Below are 25,896 nucleotides of genomic sequence, written 5' to 3' on the forward strand. Positions count from 1 at the left end.
ACTTCTTTTTTAGGTGTTCTTTACAATTGAGTTTTTTTTTCATTTCCTTATATATTCTTGTAAGAGTATGACAACATAAAAATTAGCCGCCCGTAACACCAAAATTATATCATGTGAAAGAAAGAATAAAAGCACATAAATTATATAGATTGTCGCTAAGAATCATCTACATTTTTTTGCAATTCGTTTACTCTCTGCTTCATTTCTTCTATTTGAGCACTAGCCACACTAATAGCATCGAGTAAGCCCTGAACCCTAGTCTTTTGATCGAGCTCCTCTTTTTGCACTTTCCGTTCTCGTTCCATTATATTGTGATGCAATTCCGTATCACCACGATCGTTAATCCAATCCCAAATTGACCCCTCGACTTGATAACGTGCACCCTGAGCATTGCCACGCCTTGTAATATCATTTTCGTAGACTTGGTATATAGTCCTTAAACTTGGGACAAAATCGTACTCGTTCCCATCAATAAGGATTTTACCAGGTCTCATTATATTGTAATTTTGCTGTGTTTTATTCATAAACATTGGTCTCAGTATTGAAATAAAAATGAATAGTGCAGTAAAGGTAGTAATAATTGTCTTGATTGATGTGTTGGTAAACAATTCGGAAGCAGTTTTCGCCAAAGATACCAATTTGCCTTCTAGAGAAGGATGTTCCACCACAGTTGGTTGTTCGATAGTAATTTCAATTCCTTCTCCCGCTTTAGATACTTTCTTCGTTTTTGCAAGCTTTCTCTTTCTTGACTTCTTCTTTGTAGTTGCATTAATTATGATATTCCTTAACTCATCGACTAATATTTTATTAGTGGCCTTTTGACCATCAATAGAGCCTTTCTCAATGGCGCTTTTCAAAAAAGATTTCCCTGACCAAACGACACTGGTGACAACACTATAGTTTGTCGTATTATTTTGACCCCATGACAGGTAAATTTTACTTTGTACTGAAAAACTATTACCTGATGGAACATCGGGAGTTTTGGAAATTTGCTTTACCAAGATATATGTGTTCATATCCTTATGTTCTATAGTCTCTGTTATGAAACATTTCGTTTGCTTAGGTCCTATTGAGCCTCCTAACCTTTTAATATAATCATATTCTCTGCAATCATTATTGAACCTTGGAATATCTGATAAATTGAAGTTGTCTTGCTTTTCAATGATTGACTTTAAATAGGAAGTGTCATCACCAAACAATAGTTGATAAACTGTGCCTAATGAAGCCGGAATATTTACATTTTCATCAATTACAACGTCATTTTTTTCTTTGACAATATCTGCTTTAGTGGCCGCGTGAGTGAAAGGTTCTAAGCGAGGTAAACCATTAGCCTCCTCCTCCTCCTCTTCTTCTTCTTCCTGTTCGCCTTCAAAAGCGACCACTTCCGCAGTAGGCTTCTTCCATTTTTTGTCTTTTAACATTCTATTAATTTCACTAACCATTGTCTTTGTAGTATCAGAAACACCATCAAATGTACCTTTCTCAATAGCACCTCTTATCCATGATTTCCCAGACCATTCAACAGAAGTATAGATCGCTAATTTTGTACCATTATTACTATCCCAACACAGCAAATACACCATTTTTACTTGAAAGGCATTTCCAGAAGGTACATCAGGATTTTTCGTTATTTGTGTCATTTGGACATAATCTTCTAAATCATAGTTGTCCAGCTTTTCGCTTATGACACATTTTGTCTTGTTTGGCCCTATGGATCCATTTATTGGCTTAACGTAGTTGTATGAACGAGATTTCGTATCTATAATCTTGGGTATTGAAGAAATGTCGTAATTTTTCTGTGCTTTTAATATGTCAATTAATGGGGATGTATCGTTACCAAATAGTATATTAACAATCTGGCCCAGTGGCGCATGTATGACGGTTTCAAGAGTCAATCTCTCATTATCATTTGGTGTATGGTCAAAGCTGGTTGGAGGATGTGTTTTAGGGCCCAGGCACGGAATGGAATCACTTATCGTTCCTGTAGATTTACTGCGGTGACGACGATGTTGTTTTCCGTTCTGTATATCCTCAGTAGATGTGACGTCGGTCATATCATCGTTGTTCGAGTACAAATCTTCCGAGGCTGTTGAGTTTGTTTCGTTTTTATCGTTATCTACAGTATTCATTCTCCTTTCGAGGACACTTTGATTCCAGATTTCTGTTATTGTATCAAATACTAAGTCTCTTGAAAGAAACGAGGCAAACAAGTACTTTGTTTGTAATGTATCAATAGAAATTGCATTTGGGAAAATTGCCGCTGTAGTTCTTTTCTCCATTTGTACTATCTCTTTGAATGGTATCACTACAGTTGTGATAAATCCAAGGATATTCGAGTAGAAGTAGATACTAAACTCTGCAATGTATAATTTACCATGTAATAATATGTCCTTCGACAATGCACAGCCGTGGTCCTCGACCAATCTCTCCTCCGGTGGTGCATTCTTGAATATGGCGTGGAATTCCTTGTTTTTCCGTTCAGAGGCAAACGATATGTCTTTTAATCCAGTATAAATATCTTCCTCTTGATCATCATTATCTAGCCCTGGGGTATCGAAATCAAATGAGGGTGAAGGAAAGAAGTTACTAGAAGATCTTTTTGTAACGTCAGCGCCTGTTTTAACTTTATTTATGGAATACTTGAGTGCATTCGAGGGGAGTGGGAAAACCTTCATTCCAATCGTGGATGGAGAAAATGATCTTTTTCGTAAGGGTTTGGACAAGCTTGTAGAAGGCGATCTACCCTTTCTATCAGTGTTATTGATTCCAGAACTAGAAAATGATTTATGGTGCTGCTTCTTTTGAGACAATAAAGATTTCGCGTCTAATGACCGTCTATGAGGTAGAACATCATCATTATCATCATCATCAGCAGCAGCAGCAGCAGAGCCAATTCTTTTAGACTCTGTCAGTACTTTTGTCAAATCACTTTCTGACGAATTCAATAATTTTGATGGCGTCAATGTTGTGGGCCTACTCTTACTGTCTTCTCTCATACTAGAATGTGTGGGATCCTCTTTGGAAGTTAACAATGTATCTCTTGCAACGGTATCCAAGAGCAGATTACCGTTACCCATTTTTGTTCCTTCACGGGTCTGTCCAGACGACTCCTGTCCATTTTGTGTCTTGGTGAAAAAAGTCCCAAAAATGTTCTGGTAAGTTCCACCTGCATTGGTAGTGGCAATCCTAGTTTCTGCTTCCTGTTTGGCGCTGGGATTTTTGGACGTAGATTTTAACGACGTTGTCCTACTTAGACTGTTATTTTTATCCAATTCTATCTTGATGGGGATATTGAAATAGCCTTTAGTGTTAAAATTTGACATGTTATAATCTCTCAAGACTTCCATATCATTAGTATGTGAAGTTTCATGAACATCCGGTATGGGTATATCAGTAAATATACCGGCACTTCTCTCCATTGGAACCGTTCTTATATCTTTTCCCTTAGATCGTACCTTGTCCTTGTCATGTTTTATGCCAAGGGCTTTCAGAAAAGCTTTTCTTTTGTGGTGATGGAAAGAGTTATTTTTGCCTTTAGCCATTATGTGGGACTCTAACTAACGAAAATTGCAGTATCGCAGTAACATTCAAGACGTGTTATACACCTCCAATGAAAGAAAACTTCACCGATGTACGATATGTCCGTGTACAGTTGAAAGAGTTATATACATGCACGTTTATATACGTTTTATGTAATGTCTCTTTGCAAGCTCTTGCAGTGAAGTTGTCAAAGCGCACGGTTGAGCAGTAAGGGTTACCGGCTCACATTTCCAAAGGATAATTTTTTGCTATACAAATCGTGCTGCAATGGTAAAGCAGATTGATCTAGAACCCAATCACTACAGATAGATCTCACGTCCCTTCTCCTCCCGCTCCATCAATTTTGCATCACTCTTGATACTGAGTTTACTCGCCTCACACTTCCAGCTAAAATTCTTCGGATGACGATCTGCATAAATTGAACGGCTGCGACATCGATTTATACGTGCTTGTCCTTCTTCCACGGAGTAAAAGATGAAAAGCCCATGGATGTTATACCGATTACGCTGCAATGTTGTTAACTGCCGAATGGGTAACGGAGTCCCTTTGAGCCAAAGCTCTGCATAAGTTTCATTGAATGGTTGCGAGTAGCCATTTTCCATTATTCCCGGTTGGTAATTTGTTATGTAGGACGCTTCTTAAAAAATACCAGGCGCAAGACAATGAGGAATAATTAATTAAAACTTATTTATATCATGATCGACCGTCAGGATTACTATCGAAGAGTGATAGTGGATTGCTGGTACCTGCGGTTACTTTCATTGTACTCCCTCATTACACCGCATACATACTGCATAGTCCTCTCTCGCTGTTAGCAGGGAAGATGAAAAAAAAATATAATAGAAGTGAAAAAATTTAGTGTAAACTATAGCTCATCTCATCGATTTTAACGTATATTTTAAAGCTTATGACTGAGATCTCCACGCCATGGACCAGGATATCAAAGCTATTAAACCATATATATCGCATTTGAAAAAGCAACTGGCTCTTTTAAAACCACAGATTGATAAACTTACCAAAATTAAATTAGATGAAAGGTTAATTTCAACAGGTTCCGAAATGGAAAGACTCAAATTAATAAACACATATCTTTATGTGCTGAATTCCTTACTGTTTGCTCTTGCCAAACTTACTGGTGTTAAAGACGTTAGTATGATTATGCAAGAATTGAACCGTGTCAAAGAACATATAGATGAGGAAAAGGCAATAGAGTCAAAATTACTCAATATACGAGTGAAAGAACAATCTACAAAGGATAAAGTTGAATCAGAAATTAACAATATACTCAACAAACCTTCCATAAGTACCAAAAATTTTGAGAAAAAGAATACGCATATAAAATTTGAAAATAAAGATACTAAGGTTTCTTCTGCAGCTAAGAAAATAACAAAACCTAAGAGAAAAAATGATAGAAAACAGTAATAAAAAGAAGATCAAATTTAAGTGTTGAGTGGTTTTTTCAATTCGTACTGAATGAAGGAGGAAAAAAAAACTATATACAATTTATATAAGTTAGAAATGCAAATAATTTAATCTTGTTGAATAATCCAATTATTCTTGTAGGTTTCTAAAGATCCAATGATCTTGTCCTCCTGGGACTTACTACTATTCTCAGAGAATTTACGGAACTTATTGATTTCAGTTTCATTATCGTAAATTTGATAAGGGCCGAATTTGTCGATTCCAGTGCCACCTTGAGCTCCATCGTCATCATCATCTTCGTCTTCAAAGATTAAAACATTATCGTCATCATCTTCTTCTAGGCGGCTATTGAAGACGTCATTTGTGATAATCGGTTTTGTAGCCTCTGTCATTGAAGACTGTTTCCTATGATGTGGTAGTACGTACTTCCCAGGTCTAAATTTAGTCTGATCATCCGTAGCAGCAAACGGGTTAATAAAAGCATTATTAGTGTTTAAAGTCGCTTCTTGGGTGACTGGGGACTTTAATAGATCAGGAAATGCAGTACTCTTAGCTGGCTTATTATTGGTAATTGATAAATCATTGAAATTATTGATAAATTCATTGTTTTCATCCAAAGTGAATAAAATATCATCATCATCCATGTCATTCTCGAAAACATTACTATGGCTACTATTTGTTGTCAAAACTTGTGGTATTGAGTTATAGATGTTGGATCTCGCATTCGGTGGAATATAAGTACCTGGAGAATGCTGTACGGTAGCAGATCCCCGTCTTAAGACGCCACTTGTAACGTTGTTATTACTGAAACTGAATCTTTGTTTATTACCAGTTGTGCTAGGCCTTCTATGCTTAGTTCTATTCTTTTTATGGTAGCCTTCCATATATCTATTATGCACACTCGGTGGAGTGAAAAAATCCTTTGTATTGAAAGTTTTACCATTGTTTTCGCGAGCATGTTCTTTCATATAGTTATTTATGTGACTATTTGGTGCAGGAATTCCAAGTGGCTTTCTTGAATTCTTGATGATTTTGCTCTTGTTTCTTTGTTCAATTTTAACTCCCTTTGAGAGATAATTGTTTAAATTATTATAATGTGAGTTGTAATAGTTATCATTTTTATTGTTATTGATATTATTGTTGTTGTTGTTGCGATTACGTTTGTAATATTTGGATCTTGGAGCAGATTTTGCTCTTTCTTTATGCAATGTGTTATAATTAAGATTGTGATTGTAATGTTGTTTATTATAATTAGTGAATTTTGGAATTTGTAATGAATTGTAGTATGGATCAAATGGTTTTTCATCTGCCGCATGATGTACTTCAATTTTGGGTAATGGCTTTGAAGAGGCGATTGGGGATGGTAAATTTACAGGTGCAGAAGAAGGTGGTACTGGTGGCGGAGGTGATGGTGTGACTCTTTCGTTGGTGTTTGTTTTTTGAGACCAAGTATCATATCCATCTTCGAGTTTATTGTAATAGTCATCATCTAAAGTGAATTCAGATAAATTTGCTAGTTCGTATCTCATTTTGATAAGGTCTCTATTATCAGGATCGATGGTTAAACAATACCTTAGGACTTGAAAGAAGTCATAAGCCATTGTAGAGAAGACATCGAAAAGAGCTTCCCTATTTGCAGCAAAATAACAAAATGACTTATCACTCTGATTAGCAACTTTAAATGGATTCTTATGGAAAACTACATTTAGAAAGACAATACCGATAGCCCATAAATCAATTTTATCACATTGATAAGGTTCTCTTCTTTCATTGATATCAAGATTTGATTCAAAAAGTTCCGGTGCCATATATCTTTCACTACCAACGTTCCTATTCATCGATGTTTTATTTACAGTAGCAAGCCCCCAATCAGTTAATTTAATAGTCCAATCTATTGTGTTATTAATCAAAATATTCTCAGGTTTAATATCTCTGTGGAAAATGGATTTCTTGTGAACAAATTCGATTGCATCTAAAATTTGATTAAACATATGATTATAAAGTTTTGTCTTTCTTGGAATAATATCGTCTTTAATAGCTTCGTAAAGATCGCCACCTGAACAATATTCCATAATGATGTAGGAATCAAAATAATCTAATAATGCTGTGATGTTTTTATGAAGACCAATTTTATTTTGAATTTCAATTTCATACATTGCTTCAAGACAAACTCTATTAGATAATTTATCCTTGACGTCTTTAGAAACCATATTTCGTAAATTTTGTTTCTCGAAACTTGAATTATTGGAACCATCATGTTGGTCATTATCATTTAAATCAAAAATATATTTGATAGCAACTAATTTTTTCAAATTGATATCCTTTGCTAATGAAACGTAACCATACGAACCTTCGCTAATATCTTCGATCTTCTGATATCTATTGTTCAAAACACCGCCTTCTTTGTATATTTCATAATCTAAACTCATTATGAAACGTGATATGAACAGAGATAAGATCCGTTAATGAGAAAAGGGGGACTCGTAACTAAGTTATCTGAATGGTACCAACTTCTTTGTTTGCAATCTTAGGAAGGAGAATATGCAAAGAATATATTAAACGGAAACTAAAAAGGACTAAAAAATAACGTTATGACTCAATAACTACTTATACTGCAAATTATAATCACCTCCAAATACCTAATATTTTTGCTTACAGCTGTAATCAAAAATATAATCGTATTACAGAATATTAAAGAAGCAGAGAAGAAAAAAAAAAAAAAAGAAAACCAGTTCCAATAATCAACAAGATCAAATAAGCAAATTTACCCGGTTGAATATTGGGAGAGACGCTAATTTGGGTTGAATAAGCCAACAATAAGAGCCTATTGAAGCGCAATGCAAGTACCAGATGTTGTCAGTAAGACGTTTATGAAGTTTCCTTTGAAGACGTACGATCCTGTTAAGTGCGTGGACGAACCCCTGCAGCGGGAATTGGACAGTAGATCGTACTATTTCCCCAGAGGGGGGAAGCATGAAGAGAAAGTGTTTACATTGTGTGTAGACGTGCAGGGGCTGGATCAATTTAAAAAGTACGTTTGTAGTGAGCCTGTTTCGTTGTTTATTCAGCTTGCGCTATGTTATAAGAATGAGTTGAAATTGCCTACCAACAAGGGTTGCGACGGTAATAGAATGCTGGTTTTGCGGTCCAGGGGGAATGATAGACAAATGCCTTTTCTGTTGGTTGATGACAGGATCATCCCCAGGGACGTGCTTCTATCACAAATTTCGAACAAGATCTGTGGGTTGGACAAGTACTTTGCCACGTACCTTGACAAAATCATGGCATCGGGGACCCCTGAGAAACTACTACAAGGATTATTACTCCAACTAGAAGATTATGTAATGAATACGACGGATATCAACGTCTATTTGCAATTGAAGATCATCAGTTACATCTCCTGCATGCTCCATTCAGGGGAAACCAGCCGAAAGATATTCATACAAGATTGTTGTCCTCATCTAGTGCAACTCAGTGCAACCGTCATACAACAATACCTATGAAATACGATAGAAGGATCTTGATCTACGTCAGGTTTATTTCTCAAATTCTTCGTCTGTACATTCTCGACATTTTCAAACGCGCCATCGAAAATTTTGAGAATTTGAAACGTTTTACAATTCATTATAAAACATTGGTAGAAATATACTAATTAAGTATTCCAGTTGCTAGTACGATCGGTTTGTCTCAAATAAGGTAATGCGTCAAGAAATATGAGTAATACTAGTACAGGTAATAGAAGTAGTGATGACAGCGATGGTGATGTATTTAATGATATTGGTAATTGCCTGAAAATGATGCATGAGTTGAAGTTTTTCCTTGCTACTGCTCCCGTAAATTGGCAGAAGCATCAAATTATTAGAAGATATTATCTTAATGGGACTCATGGATTTGTCTCCTGTGTGTTTTGGAATAATCTTTTCTATATTACCGGTACCGATATTGTGAAAACGTGTCTTTATAAGATGGAATGTTTTGGTAGAAAAGTCATCAATTTGAAAAAATTCGAAGAAGGTGTATTTTCCGATCTACGAAACTTGAAATGTGGTGTGGATGCAATATTAGAACAACCTAAATCGGATTTCCTGAAACTGTTGTTTAAGAATCTTTGTTTAAAGACTAAAAAGAAGCAGAAAGTATTTTTTTGGTTTAATGTCCCCCATGACAAGCTATTTATGGATGCGCTGGAAAGAGATTTGAAACGAGAACGCGCGAATCACACTCCAACGACTTTACCAGTTGCAGAACCTGCACTGTCTTTTAACTTCAATTTTGATAAAGATGAACCATTAGAGTCACATTTTACAAATTTTTTCAATAATTTGGATAAATCTCTGAGAGTTCCAAAAGTTCAAGCGCTTCAACAAACTATAACTTCGGAGTCAACTGAGAAAGATTCTCAACAGAACACAGATGACGAAGAGTCAGACATTGAAGATTTTCCTCTAGATTATTTCCCCGTATCCGTAGAATACCCAACTCAAGAGCTACAAGTAGATCCAATCGAAATGAATAATCCACAAGTTGTAATAGCAAGTGACAGAAAACCAGAGCTTTCCACAAGAATAACGCCGCACGTTTTGACTAACAGAGAATATTATGAAATGAAAGGTTACGATCCCGTGGCATCCTTAAATTCATCTTCTTCTCTCCATGAAATGGCTGAGCCGTCATATACACAAAGAACTTTTTTCAATCCCCAGCAATCTCAACAGTTGGCATATAATTCAGAAGACATGATTATGCCTTCGACTTCAGTGCATGAATATTTTATGCAACCGGAAGAATTTCCACCATACCCATTTCCTCCATCGTCGGCAATTCCAGTCAACATGATAGAGACCGATCCTAACGTACAATTGCCATTAAATTGGTCATATTACCCGCCACAAACAATCCAGCGTCCACCAACAGCGACTTCTGCCACAATAAGACCCTTTACCCCAGGTTTCTTCACCGCTTTTACACCAACAGCCCCATTTGGTGCACCTCTATTGTCACCCTGGGCAGACTCCAGTCCGCAATACATGAGATCCACAACAAGCAAGACATTCAAACACCGTAAGAACGGAAATAAGGTGTCAAAACCTCAGCATGTGAATGCGAGGTCAAATTCACTCACACAAAAGTTGAAGCAAAATACGACGCGGCAAGATAATGACGAATCCATTGACGCCACTAACGATGCCAAAGAAAGCTTTAACAAGATCATGTCATCTAGGTAAATGCATACATAGACAATATTATACAGCATACTTGTAATACTACCACTTTTATACTATATTAATTTTTTTTTGCAACATATATTGAGAAATGTCGTTCGTTTACGGCAAAACAAAAAAAGGATATAAAAAACAGACATGTTTGACACATGTTTGTCTCTTGTATAGTGTGCAAAGAACTAGAGGATTATTAATCGTATCATTCTGATAGATATTTGCAAAGGTGAAAGAACGTTTGCTGGTACAAATGTCGTTCAATCAAACTCAGCACTATAACGTTCGTCAGAACAGTAATACTGTTGCAAATACTAATAGCAATAATAATCCAGTTCCTAAAGGCAATGTATTGTACATGGGTGATCTAGATCTTAGCTGGGATGAACGTGTAGTGAGCCAGATCTGGGCGTCTTTAGGTGAGCCAAATGTCAGTGTCAAAATGATGAATAGGTACTGTTTCATAACGTTTCTTGATTCTTTAACTGCAAGTAATGCACTATTGAAAAATGGTATGCTCATACCCGGTTACGGAGGCAAGAGATTGAAACTGAATTGGGCTCAAGCAAGTAGTAATGCATCCAATGGTTATTCGATATTTGTGGGTGATTTATCACCGAATGTGACGGAAGCGCAGCTATTTGATTTGTTTATCAATAAATACGCATCTACGGACCATGCGAAGATTGTTTATGACCAAGCTACCGGTGTATCAAGAGGCTATGGATTTGTGAGATTTAATAGCCTCATGGATCAACAGCATGCACTTTTAGAAATGCAAGGTATATTTTTGAATGGGAGAGCAATCAAAATTGGTATGACAGGTAACAAACAAGGGCAATTACAAGGACAGCAGCACCAAGGGCAACAGCAGCAAGATTTCAAAGTGCCGATACAAAGTAACACACCAATGAACCAGTCACAATTTATGTATCCAGTACAGCAACAGCCTACTTTAAATCACTTTACAGATCCAAATAATACCACTGTCTTCGTTGGAGGACTGTCATCGTTAGTCACCGAGGATGAATTGAGGGAATATTTTAAACCATTCGGTACCATTGTGTATGTGAAGATCCCCGTGGGTAAAGGATGTGGTTTTGTTCAGTACATTGACAGGGTATCAGCAGAAAATGCGATTTCCAAGATGCAAGGGTTCCCCATTGCGAACTCGAGGATCAGACTATCGTGGGGCAGATCTGCCAAACAAACGGCACTGCTACAACAACAATTATATCAGCAACAACGCCAACCTCAATTGGTTCAACAAAACTATAGTTATGTTCCTCCTCCAATGAATGCGAAACCCTCTAATAACCATAACAACTATTATTTACCGGGATTCCAAACTGCAGATGCAAGTTCATATAGTAATGATGGCGATAATAATGATCAAGAAAATATAAATGTCAATGCTACGACAAACGCGTTTCAAAGATTAGAGAGGGGCAGCAACGCATCAATGTTTACTTGAGAGAACGTTTTTTATTTATGTTTTTCTTAGAAAAAAAATGGTTTAAGGTAAGGTATAGCTCATGTAATTTCCAATTCAAACATGTGTAAATAAATTTATAAAGAGTACGTACATTAATAAGGATTTTTTGTTATTACTCCTTCCATGCCGTCGGTGCCAATTTTCTATCCGTAGTATGTGGGTAGAAGGATTTGATCCCTGAATAAGAAAAGACACGGAATATCGAAGGATGGAAAGAACGAAGATGAGAAATTGAATATTGAGGGAAAAATGGTGTGATTGTTTGTGTGCAAATACGGATGGTCAGTTTTACTGTGCCCCTTAAATTCTTGTACTGAATTATGAGACTATATAAGGCTGAGATGGTTGAATCTTTGCGAGTACCAGTATGTAGTTATTGTCATCATCCAAGCCAAAAAAACAAGTTTAAGATGTCAAGCGCAGTCAAGTATTTTTATAAGGGTAACGACACTGATCTAATAGTGTTTGCCAAGTCGCAGAATGAAGTGGAGTCGTATTTGAAAGAACCAAGGCCAGATAAATTGAATGATGTGGTGGAAGTGTTCGAAGTGTATACGACCACGAATGGTAAAGGTGCCAAGGGTGAACTGGGCACTGCATCAAAAGCACAGATTGAGAACGAATTTGGTAAGAAAATGAGGACTGAAGATGTGATTGATGTCATTTTAAAAGAGGGTCAATGTAATGGTGAAATGAACATACCTAGGGTTCAAAGATCCATGCAAGTGTACCCCTTATAGTTATGTACTGCATTTATTTTATGTACAGAATAAGAAATCTACCATTCTGCATCAAACTATGAGTTGCACACAATATCAAATATACTCTTGAAGGCACTAAAGTTGATCCAGATGGCTTATTCAATGCCAGTGTAATCCACGACCATATAACACGTCGCCTTGTACGTTGTTTTGTTGTTTTTTTTTTGCTAAGCAGAGCGATATGAAAAATTTAACAGAGGGAAAAAAAATCGATGAGCTCGATGAGATTTTATTGATATATTCGAGCAGTCGAGGGTCATTTAAAGCAAAACACTGTGAATTAGAAACGTTGCAAAATGGCTGGTGATGAGATTAGAGTTAAAAACAAGATGAAGAGGCAAGCTCTCTTCGCCGAAGTCAAGGATCAAAAGAATAAAGAACGTCATACGATGAGAAGAACTAGAGCTAAAGAAGAAAGAGAAAACCCAGAATTAAAAGAAAAGAGATTGAAAGAGAATGTGACGCAGACTATTGATTCCATGAGAGTTTATGACGAGACGATAAAGGAAGCGATTGAAGGTGATGAAGATGATTTGATGAAATTTTTCAATAATAGGAATAGTAATCAACCTCCAAAGATTTTTTTAACAACAAATGTGAATGCCAAGAAGGCAGCATACGAATTTGCTAACGTACTTATTGAAGTCTTACCAAATGTCACTTTTGTGAAGAGAAAATTCGGCTATAAATTAAAAGAAATTGCCGATATGTGTATTAAGAGAGACTTCACCGATATGGTTATTATAAATGAAGATAAGAAGAAGGTCACTGGGTTGACGTTCATGCATTTACCAGAAGGTCCAAGTTTCTATTTCAAACTGAGTTCCTATGTTGAAGTTAAAAAAATCGTGGGTCACGGTAGGCCCACGAGTCACATACCTGAACTGATCCTTAACAATTTCCAAACAAGATTGGGTAAAACTGTCGGCAGGTTATTCCAATCGATATTCCCTCAAAATCCTGAATTTGAAGGTAGACAAGTCATAACATTGCATAACCAAAGAGACTACATTTTCTTTAGAAGACATCGTTACGTTTTCAGAAATGAAGAGAAAGTGGGTTTACAAGAATTGGGTCCCCAGTTCACGTTGAAGTTGAAGAGATTACAAAGAGGTCTCAAAGAAGAAACCGAATGGGAACACAGGCCTGAAATGGACAAGGAAAAGAAGAAATTTCACCTTTAGTAGTGAGAGAGTCAGCACTACTATCGTTATTCTCTTTCACCATCTCGAAATATTTGAATATTCACTCCACGTACCTTTTATATATGTGTGTGTATAGCTTTATCTATTGTATTCTGTAATCCATACACCAATCTGCTCAATACGCATGTCGATGGCCTTATTGACATCCGAGAAAGAACACCGCTAGACAAGCGTTGTCTCTCTCTCCAGCACAAATGGACACGCACATTGTAGACGTACTCGCCAATACCACAGCAATATCAGATTCGACTCTAGCCATCATTAAGCTTGATTTGCACCTTTTGCTGGCTTTGGTGATGCATCATTCAAAACGATGATGTTGTTTGTTATTATAGCGCGAATTCGCTTTCAGAATTAGAAGCTTTTGGTGGTGGCGAATAATAAATTTACAGTACAATCCGTTTTTGTAATTTATTCTTGATTATCAATATTAGAGAACAAATATCGATTCAGTGGTGTATTAAGACCATAAAATCTGACCATTCCAAGTCATTACTGTCTTATTTTGTTCATTTGCGATCTCTCTCTTTTTTAAAAGTTTTGAAAGAACAAAAAAAAACAGTTTTACGTGTTTAAGGAAGAACCAATTTTTTCAATTTTGAATCATACCAATTTGTATTTTATTCATAGCATACTAGTTTTGTAATACTATATTTTCTCTTAATATTGCTACTCAAAAAGAAAAATTACCAGCTTAGACAGGATTTGAATTTTCAATGGATTCTAGTGGTGCATCACAGATTATATCAGCACTGGAAGTAATTTATTCGCCGAAATCAAGTAATGGAGAACGTTATAAAAGTCAAGAATTCCTAGATAATTTGAAATTACAGGATGAATCCCCCTATTGGGGATACGAAATTGCCCTAAACAATCTAAATAATTATATTGTCAAGCATTTTGGTCTCGGTTTGTTGTCAAATGCATTGAAATTGAAATGGAATGACTACGATTTCGAAAAAAGAGTTGCCCTGAGGAAATGGATCATGGAATTGAATTATAGAGTTCAAGATCAAGATCCAAGGTACATTATGGAAAAATTGGCCTTTCTTTGGGTGGAAGTCGCCAAGAGATCATGGGGTGAAGCCTTGAAGGGGAACGACCCTTCTGAACAATTATTGTTGGAATCATGGGTCGATATGGATGCTAATTTGAATGAACTTTGGAATATTAGTAAAGCTTCAAGAGAATTGACCCTAATCATCTTTCGAATCCTATTCGAAGATGTCTTTCTACTAGACGATATGATCGTATTGAAAAGGATGACTATCATTCAACCGCTTTGTGTCATGTTAGTTTGTCCATTCGATATATTCGCATCAAAATATAAATTTACGGAAAAATGGACCCTTTTCAAAGCAAATCAAGATGGTTGGTTCTCATTATGGATTTCAGAGTTGAATAGTGCATTAAGTGAAAAAAATTCTGAATATATAGTCAGATTGCTGGAAACTCTGAAAACATGCTTAAATTGGCCACTGAGTGATGTTATCATCAATAGTGACATTATCTTGACTCTATTGCAATGTTGCCTAAGTAATATTCCAATGGCTCAGTCTATGGCATTAGATTCTATCCATATCATTTTAACTCGTCCGTATAGTAATGAGGATCATTATCAAATTATAATTAATAAAGTATTCGGTAATATGGATAGTCTTGCTAAAGTTTACGATGACTTACAATTTAATCCGAGAGATGGTGTAGATGATTTCAAATACCCTGTGGTGAAAAAATTTGTTGATATGATAAGTTGTCTTTACGTTTGTATCTTCAAAGTTGATAATGACAATCATGAAGTAGAAAAATATTTAAAACTTGTCTTAAAGGCAACATTTAATCCAAGTTTGATTGTAAGTGGATTAACCTTAGATTTATGGTGTGCCTGTCTCAGAAATGATGAATTTTTACCACTGTTACATGATTTCATAATACCGGAATTGTTACAATTTTCTGCTGATACTTTACTTTATTATGAAGAGATTCCGGATCATATATCAAAGACTTTTGCTGATATTGATTTCCAATCAAAATCTGAATTTCAATCATTTTGTTCAAGTTATAGAAAAAAGATTAGAGATATTATTAGATTGATTTCATGTGTAAAACTGGAATATACTTACGATTGGTTAAACTCAAGATTGAATAACTATTTCAGTTCTTCATACGGGCAACAGGTTTTAAACTCAACCTTCTTGAATGTCAAATCTGAACCTTACTTAAGTGCTTTATCTCAATTTATGATCATTGAATGTTTTATTAATGGTTGTATACGATGGAAAATTTGGTATACTGGTCCCGATGATTATCAGGATAAATTAGATGACATTTTAAAAAAATTAGAAATCCTTTCAAATCAACTAATAGCATTAAACATCAAAGATCCTCTATTGTTAAAGAAAGAAATTCAAAACTTTGCTTTATTCTTAACCATGTTAAAGGATAATGTATTATTCACTCTTCTGGAAAGGATCATAACTACAGCAACAATGGACTATCCAACTGTTGATTTAGAAGAACGTTCAGACCAATCAGAAGCTGTGAGGGAATTGAGGTATGCATGCGGTATAGAATTGAATAGAATGGCATTATTAATGCCTGAATCATTGAAGGCAATTTATCCAGATCTTGAGAGTGTAGTCGCAAGAATAATGCCAAATTTATCGTATCATGAAAAGATATCATTTAAATCATTTTTATTAACAATTGTTTTGAAATCCACTTTAGAGGGAAAAGAAGAAAAATTTGCAGAGATTGTCGATCCAGAGTTAATTGCATGGTCCGATAAAACTACGGTTGTTGGTTTATCGGATTTGCCCTGGTTTATGGAAAGAGTTGGTATAGTTCAAATAGCAGAATATTTCCAGAAAAGAGGTATCAATGAAAATAGTGATCTACTTTCTATTCCAATTGATGATGAAGGCAAAAGATTGAAAAATGATTTAACCAAGCATTGGCAAGCATTATTTCCTGTACGTGCAACCAGAATGTTCGTTCATTATTCAATGCAAAGTGTGAAGACTGATGAAGAGCTAAAAATGTTACAAGATATGTGGCGTCCTAGAATTGTACCCATCCTACCATACATTTTAAGATTACTTTATCAATTGCAATCATATCCAGATCCGGATAATTGGAAAGAATTACCTTCAGTAGTTCAATCTTTTGTTAAATACTCTACGGTTGAAAGATTTTGGGAAGCTGGTGCTTCCAATAAATCCAAGGATGAATTTATTGATGAACATATGAAAGCTATGCAAACTCCAAGAGATTTTGCAGATTCAGTGGGGCACATTATTAGATATACTAGGGAATATACTCTATTGGTCCTAAACGCTATTTCCTCCCTAGGAAGTGTTTTTTTTGAAATTGATGAACTTCCAAACTTATTAATTGATTCAATTGCCTTACGTAAGCCAGACAGCAATATTATAAGTCCCGGTGTCTCTACACACGGTTGGAAGCATATACTAAATGTTGCCATTCGTCCAATATTGAAAAACTGTCCAGAAGAATGTGCAGCTAAATTTATGTCAAATTTCCTGCCGAAACTTTTTGAAATTTTAGATACAATATTGTGTGATAAATGGTCAAGAATTATGTTAGAGCATGATGTAAATCCTATTTCGATTGACAATGAGGAAATAACAGAAGAAATATTGGAAGAGAATCTACTGAGACAGTTGACCACCGTCGTAGTATTGATTCTTATTGATTGTGTTGGACAAGGTGGTAGCACGAAATCAAAATTTAATTCACATCAAATTATGATGAGAAAGATAATATTCGATGATGTGAACGTTTTAGCCCCATTTTTAAAATTGCTAACTCACATTATATCATTTAAAGATAGCAAATGTTCATTCAATGCTATCTTAATAATGAAATCATCATTGAGTGATGTTGTAAATAAAAATGATGATGTTGATGAGTTTTTCACTAAAGAAGTAATGAAAACTTTATTGCACGTACTTTCGAGTCAAAATTCAAACAAAGATTCCTTTTATGAAGGTATGTACGTGTTCACAGTATTATTTTTGACTCTTTACAGACAGTACAAATCAGCAAGAGAATACTTCTATGAATTATCACATGGATATAATATAGAGCAACTATATGAAAGTTTGAGAGCTGTTGATAATTATAAAACTCAAAAGACCTTAATGCTTGAATTTTTTGATTGGATGAAACAGGTCGATGGCCATGTAACTGATAATGATGACAGTCATGCAGCACAAGAAAGGAAGAGGCAAGAAAAGAGAGAGGCAAATTTGAGGAAAGCAAATGAAAAATTGGTACAAAAAAATAAAGAAGCAGGCGATTTATTAGATGATCCTAGTACTGAAAATGCTGCATTTGGTAATCTCTTTGGATCGACTGTTGAATGATTTTCTTGATAAAGTTTAAATATGATTAAAGAAAATTATTTATGCATGTTAAGATATAATTCATATAATTATTACAAATTCTTGATTTTATTATAATGAACGTTCAGTTACATTTTATAATACTTAGAATTTCTACAGAAACGATATTTTCCCATTAGCTGACAAAAATTTTTGATACGTTAAAATGTTTAGTTACTTATAATATGATACATGTACTATATAAGAATTGAAGGAAAATATTAATCTTAACAATTTGAGAAACAAAGTACCAGAGTCTATCTTCTGAAACCGCCTCTGGAACCACCTCTGGAACCACCACGGCCACCGAAACCACCTCTGGAACCACCGCGGCCACCGAAACCACCTCTAGAGCCACCACGGCCACCGAAGCCACCTCTGGAACCACCGCGGCCACCGAAACCACCTCTGGAGCCACCACGACCACCACGACCACCGAATCCACCTGGAGCAGAACTTCTCTTCTTCTTAGGTTTTGGCTTTGGTGGACCAGCAACCTTTGGCTTTGGAATGAATCTTTCGATAGGCAATAGCTTGTCTGGAGAAATGTAGAACTTGTCACCTTCTTTGAAACTAGTAGCTTGAACACCTTCTGAACATTTAATAGTGAAGAAAACTTCGTTTAATGGACCTAGAATTTCATCTACTTTGCCCACCTGAGTTTTGTTCTCTAGATATATTGGAGCGTTGAAATAAGGAACCTTTGTGTTAATGGAACGACAAACAATGTCACCTTCACATGGATGAATGAAAGCACCCATTTCTAAAACAGTATCTGGTGGACCTTGTTGAATTGGTCTACCACCAAAGCCACCTCTGGAACCACCACGGCCAGCAAAGCCGCCTCTGGAACCACCGCGGCCACCTCTGTTACCACCTCTAAAACTCATTGTATTGTTGGCTTATATATCAAGTATGAAACGTGTTTCGACTGGAAGAAGCTAACTGAATTTATACTTCTATTGAATCAGAGTGTAATACACTAATTTATTTTTTTTTCGACCTCATCGATAATCTTTACAAAAAATTTTTCACTCGACTAGGAGCGAGAATTTGAACAGCTACACGTGACATAATAAAGTCTTTGGAAATTGCTGAAGTAATTGCGCATGAGACTATAGTGACTTTAGTTTGAATATGTAGATGCATTGTAGCTATTATATAACGTTATAAGTGTAGGCAGAGACCGGAATATTGGAGAAGGTTATTGTACGATCCATATCAATCGGAATGTTTTGCGTTGATGATTTGAGAAAAGCGTGCTTACTAATGTAATAATCTTTGGATAAATGCCGGCAGTATGTTCTGAAAGTCCTGTAATGGAAATAAGCTTGCTTGCTGAGATTCCAATTTGTTTAGACCTTTTTTCTTTTAAGTTTGTTCTTGGCCATTTCCTGTTTACAGTCTGGACAGTACCAAGTTCCCTTTGGGGGCTCTTTTAGATTGACGCATGCATAGTGGAACCATTCGTATTTGCAATGCGGACCATCACATGCAACCATTTCGCCATATGATACACTTTGGCAGAAACAGTAGAGTTTTTTATCTTCTTCTTCTTCTTCCTCATTTTCATTACCTCCAGAAAATAAATCTCCACTAAAACTGTCAACTTCAGCATTGCTTTTATCAGGACTGGATAACGCAGACTTTTGATCTTGTCTAGCTGAGGTGCTTTGTTTTAAAAGAGACGGAGCCTTGAGTTGCCTTTTTTTCTTTAACAGCGGTGGTACAGATGATGAAACTGATGGGGATGCCCTTCTTTTTCTCTCAGATGTTGTACTCAATACTGAGCTCTCTCTTGATAACTCTGTTCTGATATCTTGATCTTCATCTTCTTCCATTGGAGCTAAGACACCATCTTCCTCCAGTATTGTAAGATTTCTCTCCAGTTTTGAGAGGTGTTTTGCCACCATAAACAATGCTGTATTGGCTAGCTTGCATTTTTCTTTCTGTAATGACAACATCTCTTTCAGTTCACTCTGCATATCCCTATTTAGCTCGCTCTCGTTAGGGTGTTCTGCTATTGCGCCATTTTGCTTTATAAACTTCTGTATTTGCGAGTCCTTTTGCATATACTTCTTTTGATGTTCCTGAATATCACCATCGTTTGCACCTATTTCTTCATAAGCATGATGAAACTCTGCTTCTAAATTTGAGATATCCTGGAGTGTCTGCTCTAACGCTAAACTAGGATCCATGATAAAAACTCCACGAGTCAGTTATCCCCTATTGAAATTTGTTGTTATTAATGATGTTTCCCATTACTTTCAGAATTTCTCGCTTAAGTAGCCTATCTATTGATTTTTATATTCACTGCGGACAAACAAAAGTAGAAAAATATAAAAAGACTCACAAAACGTGACAAGGCTATGAGGACCATAATTGTGCTGCTCTTATATGCAGCTTATCTTGAAATCATTCCTCCAAAAGATACCTCCTATAAAGAGATGAACGTTACAATGATTGTAGAAAAAAAGGAAAAATAAACGTCACAGACAGGATTCGAACCTGCGCAGGTAAAACCCAATGCCTTAACAGCTTTTTCTTTGAAATAGCAGGGCATCGCCTTAACCACTCGGCCACTGGGACAATTCGAAATTTTTATAAAAAATATTATCCTTTATTGTCTAAAAGGAACTACACCCATCCACACAGCAGACTCACATTTAGCAAGTATTCATTATCTACTACTGCAATCATTAACACTACGGTATGTAAGCGACATGATTTCTCATAAAACTGGAAAGTCTTTGGAAGGAGCGTTTGATGGGTCTACAATATTAAAGCACATGCAGCTAGACGAGAATATTATGGATTGGCAAATGACAAAGAAGAATGTTAATACTACAAGTTAACATAAAAAGAAGATTCGCCGCCTGTATAAAAACACGGAACCCATACAACCTCGTACAACTGACAAGTTGAAATTTTCTACCATACGGTCGAGGAGAAGTGCCATGAACATTTAAGATATAAAATGACCTCATCTAGTATCAAGAAAATATCTCTTCCTCCCTTCTTGAAGATGCTTTTTATGTAAAAAAAATGGGGAAAATATCGCTTTTTAGTATTTTGGTTCAATACTGACCTCACACTTCATTTGTTTGGCTTCTTATAACTAACTCCTAGATCCTATTTATTACCATAATTTCATCAATTAGCAACTTTTTAGGAGAAGAAAAGATGACTGTCGGTCAATATACTGTGTAATACGTGCTGCTGTTCGTCTGATTCCTTCTACATTTGCGCTCTTGTCAGGAAACTTCCGATTTTAAATATTTCTCAGACAAAACGTAAAAAGATGGCTACGTCCAAACTCCTGCTGTAAATTGAATTTCAATTATACATTATTATTACTGAATATATGATAAAATAACGACATACACTATGATTGGCAAAGTCATACTTTTGAATTATAAAAACCTTTCGCCTTCGGAAAAGTGAAGCAAGCAATGCAATTTTAAGTTGCTTTGTTGCTAAAATTACGTTTGCCAACAGTCTTGAGCACCCAATTACGTGGGACTAAAAACTTGAACGTCTATATTTCACAGAACAAATAATATCTAACCTCACATTCTATCAACTGGAGTTATCCCCAGTAGTTTCATACCATCATTCAGAACAATCTTAGCTGCTAAATATAGGGATAGTCGAGACCTCGCTAAGTCATTGGGTTGACCAGCAACCCACAAAACATCGTAACACTTAGAAATAGCATGGGCTAACTTGAATAAATAGGTTACCACTATAGAAGGTTCATGATTTTTTAAGGATTTGCTTAAGATATCTGGATAATGTGCCAATATTTTCATAAGTTCTAACGCTTCTGGTTCACGTAGAAGGCCGAAATCAATTTCTTGTACCTTTCCAAATGAACTGATATCCATATTTTTCTCAATTGAGGCCAACCTACTATGAGCATATTGCAAATATGGGCCTGTATCTCCCTCAAATGAAAGTATCCTTTCCCACTGGAACTTATAGTTATTTATTCGTTTCGACTGCAAATCTTGAATTATCACTGCAGAAATGCCTATAGAATCTGCCACATTTTCTGGTTCTTCTATTTTTGAAAGCTTATTCACGTCATTCCTTATAATTTTCAGTACCCTGCTCTTGGCCTCTTCTAAGATATCACTAAGAAATATAACGTTTCCTTTTCTTGTAGACATTCCTTGAACCATTCCGAAGTTGACATGGCTTAAATTGTCAGCCCATGGGAACTGTAGCAATTTTAAAATCTCAAACAGCTGCCTCGCATATAAATCTTGCTGAGATGCTATAACGTAGATCATTCTGTCAAACTTGTAGTTAGTATAGCGGTCAATAGCGGCACCTATATCTCTCGTGAGATACAATGTAGTTCCATCAGACTTCTGTATGAGCACCCTACCCATCTTTTCATTATGTTTGCTCAGATCAACAATTTTTGCCCCTTTATTCTCATAAATGCAACCTTTGTTGAGGAGTGACTTCAGCGCAATTTCAATAGAATTCTTGGACACTTCCGATTCTCCAGAATATACATCATACTTAATGTTTAGCCGTCTGTATGTATTAACGTAACTTTCAATCGAAAGTTTGCGGAATTTCTCCCAAAGTGACAAGGCTTCTGGGTCACCAAATTCCATTTTCCTGAAATATTCACGAGCCTCATCATCAATAGTCCTACCTAATACAAGCTTATCTTGCATTTTTTCATTATCTCTGTCCTTGTTAATGGATACATAAAGTTCAAATAAATGGTTGATTGGGTTTTCTTTCAAAAGTTGCTCATTCCCATATTTCCTATAAGCGACAGCTAACAAACCAAATTGTATACCCCAATCACCAAGATAATTCATTCTAACAACGTTCCAACCTCTCTTTTCATACAAATTTGAGAGGAAGCCACCAATTATGGTGGATCGTAAATGTCCTGCATGGAATGGCTTGGCAATATTTGGTGAGGAAAACTCGATTAGGATAGTTTTCCTATCCTCTAAGAATTGTGACCCATACTTATCCCTGCTTTGTAAAATATAAGGGAGTAGGACATTACTAAGTAAACTTGGAGAGATAAAAAACTGTAAAAAATGACCATTTGACTTGACTTCATGTAAAATTTGATTACGGGGAAAGTTCTTTGACCATTGTATAGCTAATTCTCGAGCATTATCACCTTTAGAACACAATTTTGGAATCGGTATTAATAAATCCCCATTTTTCACGTTCTTGCTTCTCTCAATTGCTGAAAAGATGTTATTTGGATGTAAATGCGAAATTTTACTCAATTCTTGTGAAATGTAGTTTCTCAGTAGATCAATAATATTTTCACCCTGACGAGAGCCATCTACGTTCTTTGGTATTTCAATCCCCTCTTGTTGGAGTCGGAAGGTTAAGTTCCTCTTGAGAGGGGAGGTTGAAAGGCCACATTTCTTATGGACGATGCTAATAATTGCGTGTACTTTATATGAGCAAGAGTGAATAGTGGATAAAGCTGATCTGTTTCTAGTTAGGGCAGTGTTATAAAAGGATCGCTCGAATAATTCAATCATAAATATCTATTAGTTTGATTAAGCTCATTAGCTAGGGCACACTGATTTGCATAAAATATAGTTTAAAGAATCTTTTTTGTTCTTCGTGCTAAATCGTAGCTACTTAACAAAAAGCTCGAAAAGCTTTGGACGGATCCAATTAACAGTAAGGAGGTGATTTAACATATGAAATTGGCAGTTTGGCCTTTACTATATATAAGCCAGCCTTGCTTACAAAAAAATCGCAAAAAAATTAATTGGGGCGAGCTGGGAATTGAACCCAGGGCCTCTCGCATGTTTGTGATTTATTTCCCAAGTTTTCCCTTAAGAATCGCCCAAAGCGAGAATCATACCACTAGACCACACGCCCTATTAAATTGATGGGAAAGGTTGCCCATTGACGAATCATATGATTGAGAGAATTAATGTCACGTGCTTCACTTTCTTAACATACTAAATTGTCACAAATAGCCACTGTAGTACCCTTTTAAATGTTTGCTATTTGCTCTCGGTATAAATCAGTGTTAATAGGCAGATTTTATTTCTTCTCCACATGCAGGAATCAAGTATGGCTTTTTGCATTGATGCTTGTAACATGCGTTACAACGTACTCATTAACTTTTGTTCAAGACCATTGCTTGCAGACCAGGTTAAGTTGATCTGATTCATAATTCACATGCATTTAAAGCGTATCTCCTTTGAGCTTTGAGCTCTTCCTAAGTGATCTATATTTGTTTCTTATTGTGTGACAATTTGATATAAGACATGTCACATCAGTATTATCCAGAACTTTTTTTCCCAGCAGTTGAAAGAATATTTATATGCATATACGTTTATACAGCCACTATTGAAGATTGCTTAACTTCTTCTACCGACTTTTAAACTTTTTACACGCCTTATAAAAGTGTTACCCCTACTTGGTTTTTTCTTTAGTTCCAAAAATTCATCGTCTTTCCCAGTGTTATTTGCATTTGGATCACTAAAATATGTGTAATTTTGATTGTTATCAAATGACTTTCTCGATAATTTGAATGATTTTTTTCTATTAAGTTGATTTTTCATGTTTTCTTCTCTGATTGCGTTTTCACTTGCAGGAGCACCATCTAGAAATGTAGTCGATCCTAATCCAGCAGTCGTAGGGCCATGAACCAATTCAACTTTGGCTTTCGGATCAAATCGACTTGAACCAATATTTTTACCAGGTTTTATATAATAGGTGTCTTCATTTTCCTTCTCATATCCAAATACCTCATCGAGAGCAGATTTTTTCATCGTGACACCTCCTACTGTATTATTTGCACTGTCTATGGGGAAGGCTTTTACTGGAGCACGTTTGTCGTCCTTCGCGTTTCTTCGGGGGGTCACCGCATCGAAGGGACCATCATGGTGAAAAGAACCACCAAATACGCCAGTCAAGTCGAGCTTATCGATAGTATCTACTCCAACACCATTCTTCGTCTTAGTATGATGATGTTTATGACTATGATGTTTGTGACGGTGCTGCCTTCTAGAATTCGAAGTTGATTCATCGTAGGAAGGTGGTCTCATTTGTTTTTCATTTGAAGTACTATATTTCTTGGTATTTTGTGTTTCCTTATACTTAGGCAACTCAGTATCATCTAAGAATGGATTGTTATTACTGAAAATGTATAGGAAGTTAGTATCATTGAAAAACATTCTTCCAATTACAACAACAAAATACTTACTTATCTCGAGCACGATGCCCGTCATTATTACTCCGTGAAGCCCGGTGGTCACTTGGCTGCTCGGGGCTTGTTCTAAATGGATTGGTAGAAGAAAATTCACTATTCATCATGTCTAGTTATTTATTTGAACGGTTGAATCGAGCTGAGTAAAATGATACAAAAAACGTGTTTCTGCCTTACTTATTTACAATAAAAACAGTCTATTTATATAAAGCAGATCGACAAATTCCTCCGTTCACACTTGTCCCACTACCAGAAAAACGCCGCTCCAGAATATTTTGATAGATTTACCTCGCTTCCCAGTCATTGAAAGGTCCCTCAATTCACATTGGTCTCTCTATCTCTCCCAGAAATTCTCTAACTTCCTTGCTCCTGCTTAGTATGCATTGCTTTCTGTCTCTCGGGGATTCTGCCCAGACTTGGGGGGTCTTTGTTCCCGGGAGGCCAAGGCGAGTATTTCAGCCCGCTTGGCTCAAGAAATCCTCCTCCACTATTTTTACGTATGACGACGGAGTCCAGAACGCGGCTTGTGTGGCTATTTTTTGCAACGGTTTGTCGGTTTCGGGGCTCGTGCATTTTAACCTCCGTAGGCACGGGCTCCTGTCAATTGGATCGCCCTTTTAATGTAT

At 36.2% G+C, this 25,896-nt stretch overlaps 13 protein-coding genes and 2 non-coding genes across 15 annotated transcripts; 7 read left to right on the forward strand and 8 right to left on the reverse strand.

Moving 5' to 3' along the window:
• Positions 1 to 155: 155 nt before the first annotated feature.
• Positions 156 to 3,542, reverse strand: LAM4 (Lam4p; the record flags this gene model as incomplete). Its single annotated transcript, XM_003957211.1, has 1 exon — positions 156 to 3,542. The coding sequence occupies one exon, from the start codon at positions 3,540 to 3,542 to the stop codon at positions 156 to 158; it is 3,387 nt and encodes a 1,128-aa protein (XP_003957260.1).
• Positions 3,543 to 4,467: 925 nt separating this feature from the next.
• Positions 4,468 to 4,962, forward strand: LRP1 (Lrp1p; the record flags this gene model as incomplete). Its single annotated transcript, XM_003957212.1, has 1 exon — positions 4,468 to 4,962. One exon carries the CDS (start codon positions 4,468 to 4,470, stop codon positions 4,960 to 4,962), a length of 495 nt encoding a protein of 164 aa, XP_003957261.1.
• A 107-nt stretch (positions 4,963 to 5,069) lies between these two features.
• On the reverse strand, positions 5,070 to 7,391 carry KSP1 (putative serine/threonine protein kinase KSP1; the record flags this gene model as incomplete). The annotated part of the gene is made up of 1 exon (XM_003957213.1): positions 5,070 to 7,391. The coding sequence occupies one exon, from the start codon at positions 7,389 to 7,391 to the stop codon at positions 5,070 to 5,072; it is 2,322 nt and encodes a 773-aa protein (XP_003957262.1).
• A 408-nt stretch (positions 7,392 to 7,799) lies between these two features.
• Positions 7,800 to 8,465, forward strand: SAM35 (SAM complex subunit SAM35; the record flags this gene model as incomplete). The annotated part of the gene is made up of 1 exon (XM_003957214.1): positions 7,800 to 8,465. One exon carries the CDS (start codon positions 7,800 to 7,802, stop codon positions 8,463 to 8,465), a length of 666 nt encoding a protein of 221 aa, XP_003957263.1.
• A 210-nt stretch (positions 8,466 to 8,675) lies between these two features.
• Positions 8,676 to 10,187, forward strand: STE12 (homeodomain family transcription factor STE12; the record flags this gene model as incomplete). The annotated part of the gene is made up of 1 exon (XM_003957215.1): positions 8,676 to 10,187. One exon carries the CDS (start codon positions 8,676 to 8,678, stop codon positions 10,185 to 10,187), a length of 1,512 nt encoding a protein of 503 aa, XP_003957264.1.
• Positions 10,188 to 10,431: 244 nt separating this feature from the next.
• NAM8 (Nam8p) lies at positions 10,432 to 11,652 on the forward strand (the record flags this gene model as incomplete). The annotated part of the gene is made up of 1 exon (XM_003957216.1): positions 10,432 to 11,652. The coding sequence occupies one exon, from the start codon at positions 10,432 to 10,434 to the stop codon at positions 11,650 to 11,652; it is 1,221 nt and encodes a 406-aa protein (XP_003957265.1).
• A 431-nt stretch (positions 11,653 to 12,083) lies between these two features.
• RTC3 (Rtc3p) lies at positions 12,084 to 12,413 on the forward strand (the record flags this gene model as incomplete). Its single annotated transcript, XM_003957217.1, has 1 exon — positions 12,084 to 12,413. The coding sequence occupies one exon, from the start codon at positions 12,084 to 12,086 to the stop codon at positions 12,411 to 12,413; it is 330 nt and encodes a 109-aa protein (XP_003957266.1).
• A 317-nt stretch (positions 12,414 to 12,730) lies between these two features.
• On the forward strand, positions 12,731 to 13,618 carry RPF1 (rRNA-binding ribosome biosynthesis protein RPF1; the record flags this gene model as incomplete). The annotated part of the gene is made up of 1 exon (XM_003957218.1): positions 12,731 to 13,618. One exon carries the CDS (start codon positions 12,731 to 12,733, stop codon positions 13,616 to 13,618), a length of 888 nt encoding a protein of 295 aa, XP_003957267.1.
• A 737-nt stretch (positions 13,619 to 14,355) lies between these two features.
• MSN5 (karyopherin MSN5) lies at positions 14,356 to 18,027 on the forward strand (the record flags this gene model as incomplete). The annotated part of the gene is made up of 1 exon (XM_003957219.1): positions 14,356 to 18,027. One exon carries the CDS (start codon positions 14,356 to 14,358, stop codon positions 18,025 to 18,027), a length of 3,672 nt encoding a protein of 1,223 aa, XP_003957268.1.
• Positions 18,028 to 18,302: 275 nt separating this feature from the next.
• GAR1 (H/ACA snoRNP pseudouridylase subunit GAR1) lies at positions 18,303 to 18,935 on the reverse strand (the record flags this gene model as incomplete). The annotated part of the gene is made up of 1 exon (XM_003957220.1): positions 18,303 to 18,935. The coding sequence occupies one exon, from the start codon at positions 18,933 to 18,935 to the stop codon at positions 18,303 to 18,305; it is 633 nt and encodes a 210-aa protein (XP_003957269.1).
• Positions 18,936 to 19,400: 465 nt separating this feature from the next.
• Positions 19,401 to 20,243, reverse strand: YNG2 (histone acetyltransferase YNG2; the record flags this gene model as incomplete). The annotated part of the gene is made up of 1 exon (XM_003957221.1): positions 19,401 to 20,243. One exon carries the CDS (start codon positions 20,241 to 20,243, stop codon positions 19,401 to 19,403), a length of 843 nt encoding a protein of 280 aa, XP_003957270.1.
• A 289-nt stretch (positions 20,244 to 20,532) lies between these two features.
• On the reverse strand, positions 20,533 to 20,634 carry KAFR0Dtrna6S. The gene is given in 2 exon segments: positions 20,533 to 20,578; positions 20,597 to 20,634. It is a non-coding gene; the product is annotated as a tRNA-Ser (tRNA).
• A 980-nt stretch (positions 20,635 to 21,614) lies between these two features.
• Positions 21,615 to 23,582, reverse strand: KAFR0D04890 (uncharacterized protein; the record flags this gene model as incomplete). Its single annotated transcript, XM_003957222.1, has 1 exon — positions 21,615 to 23,582. One exon carries the CDS (start codon positions 23,580 to 23,582, stop codon positions 21,615 to 21,617), a length of 1,968 nt encoding a protein of 655 aa, XP_003957271.1.
• A 238-nt stretch (positions 23,583 to 23,820) lies between these two features.
• On the reverse strand, positions 23,821 to 23,931 carry KAFR0Dtrna3P. The gene is made up of 2 exons: positions 23,895 to 23,931; positions 23,821 to 23,857 (listed from the first exon to the last, which is right to left on the reverse strand). It is a non-coding gene; the product is annotated as a tRNA-Pro (tRNA).
• Positions 23,932 to 24,419: 488 nt separating this feature from the next.
• Positions 24,420 to 25,374, reverse strand: PAL2 (Pal2p; the record flags this gene model as incomplete). Its single annotated transcript, XM_003957223.1, has 2 exons — positions 24,420 to 25,200; positions 25,268 to 25,374. The coding sequence occupies 2 exons, from the start codon at positions 25,372 to 25,374 to the stop codon at positions 24,420 to 24,422; spliced, it is 888 nt and encodes a 295-aa protein (XP_003957272.1).
• Positions 25,375 to 25,896: the final 522 nt, after the last annotated feature.

This window comes from Kazachstania africana, chromosome 4 (assembly GCF_000304475.1).
Source record: "Kazachstania africana CBS 2517 chromosome 4, complete genome".
NCBI lineage: Eukaryota > Fungi > Ascomycota > Saccharomycetes > Saccharomycetales > Saccharomycetaceae > Kazachstania > Kazachstania africana.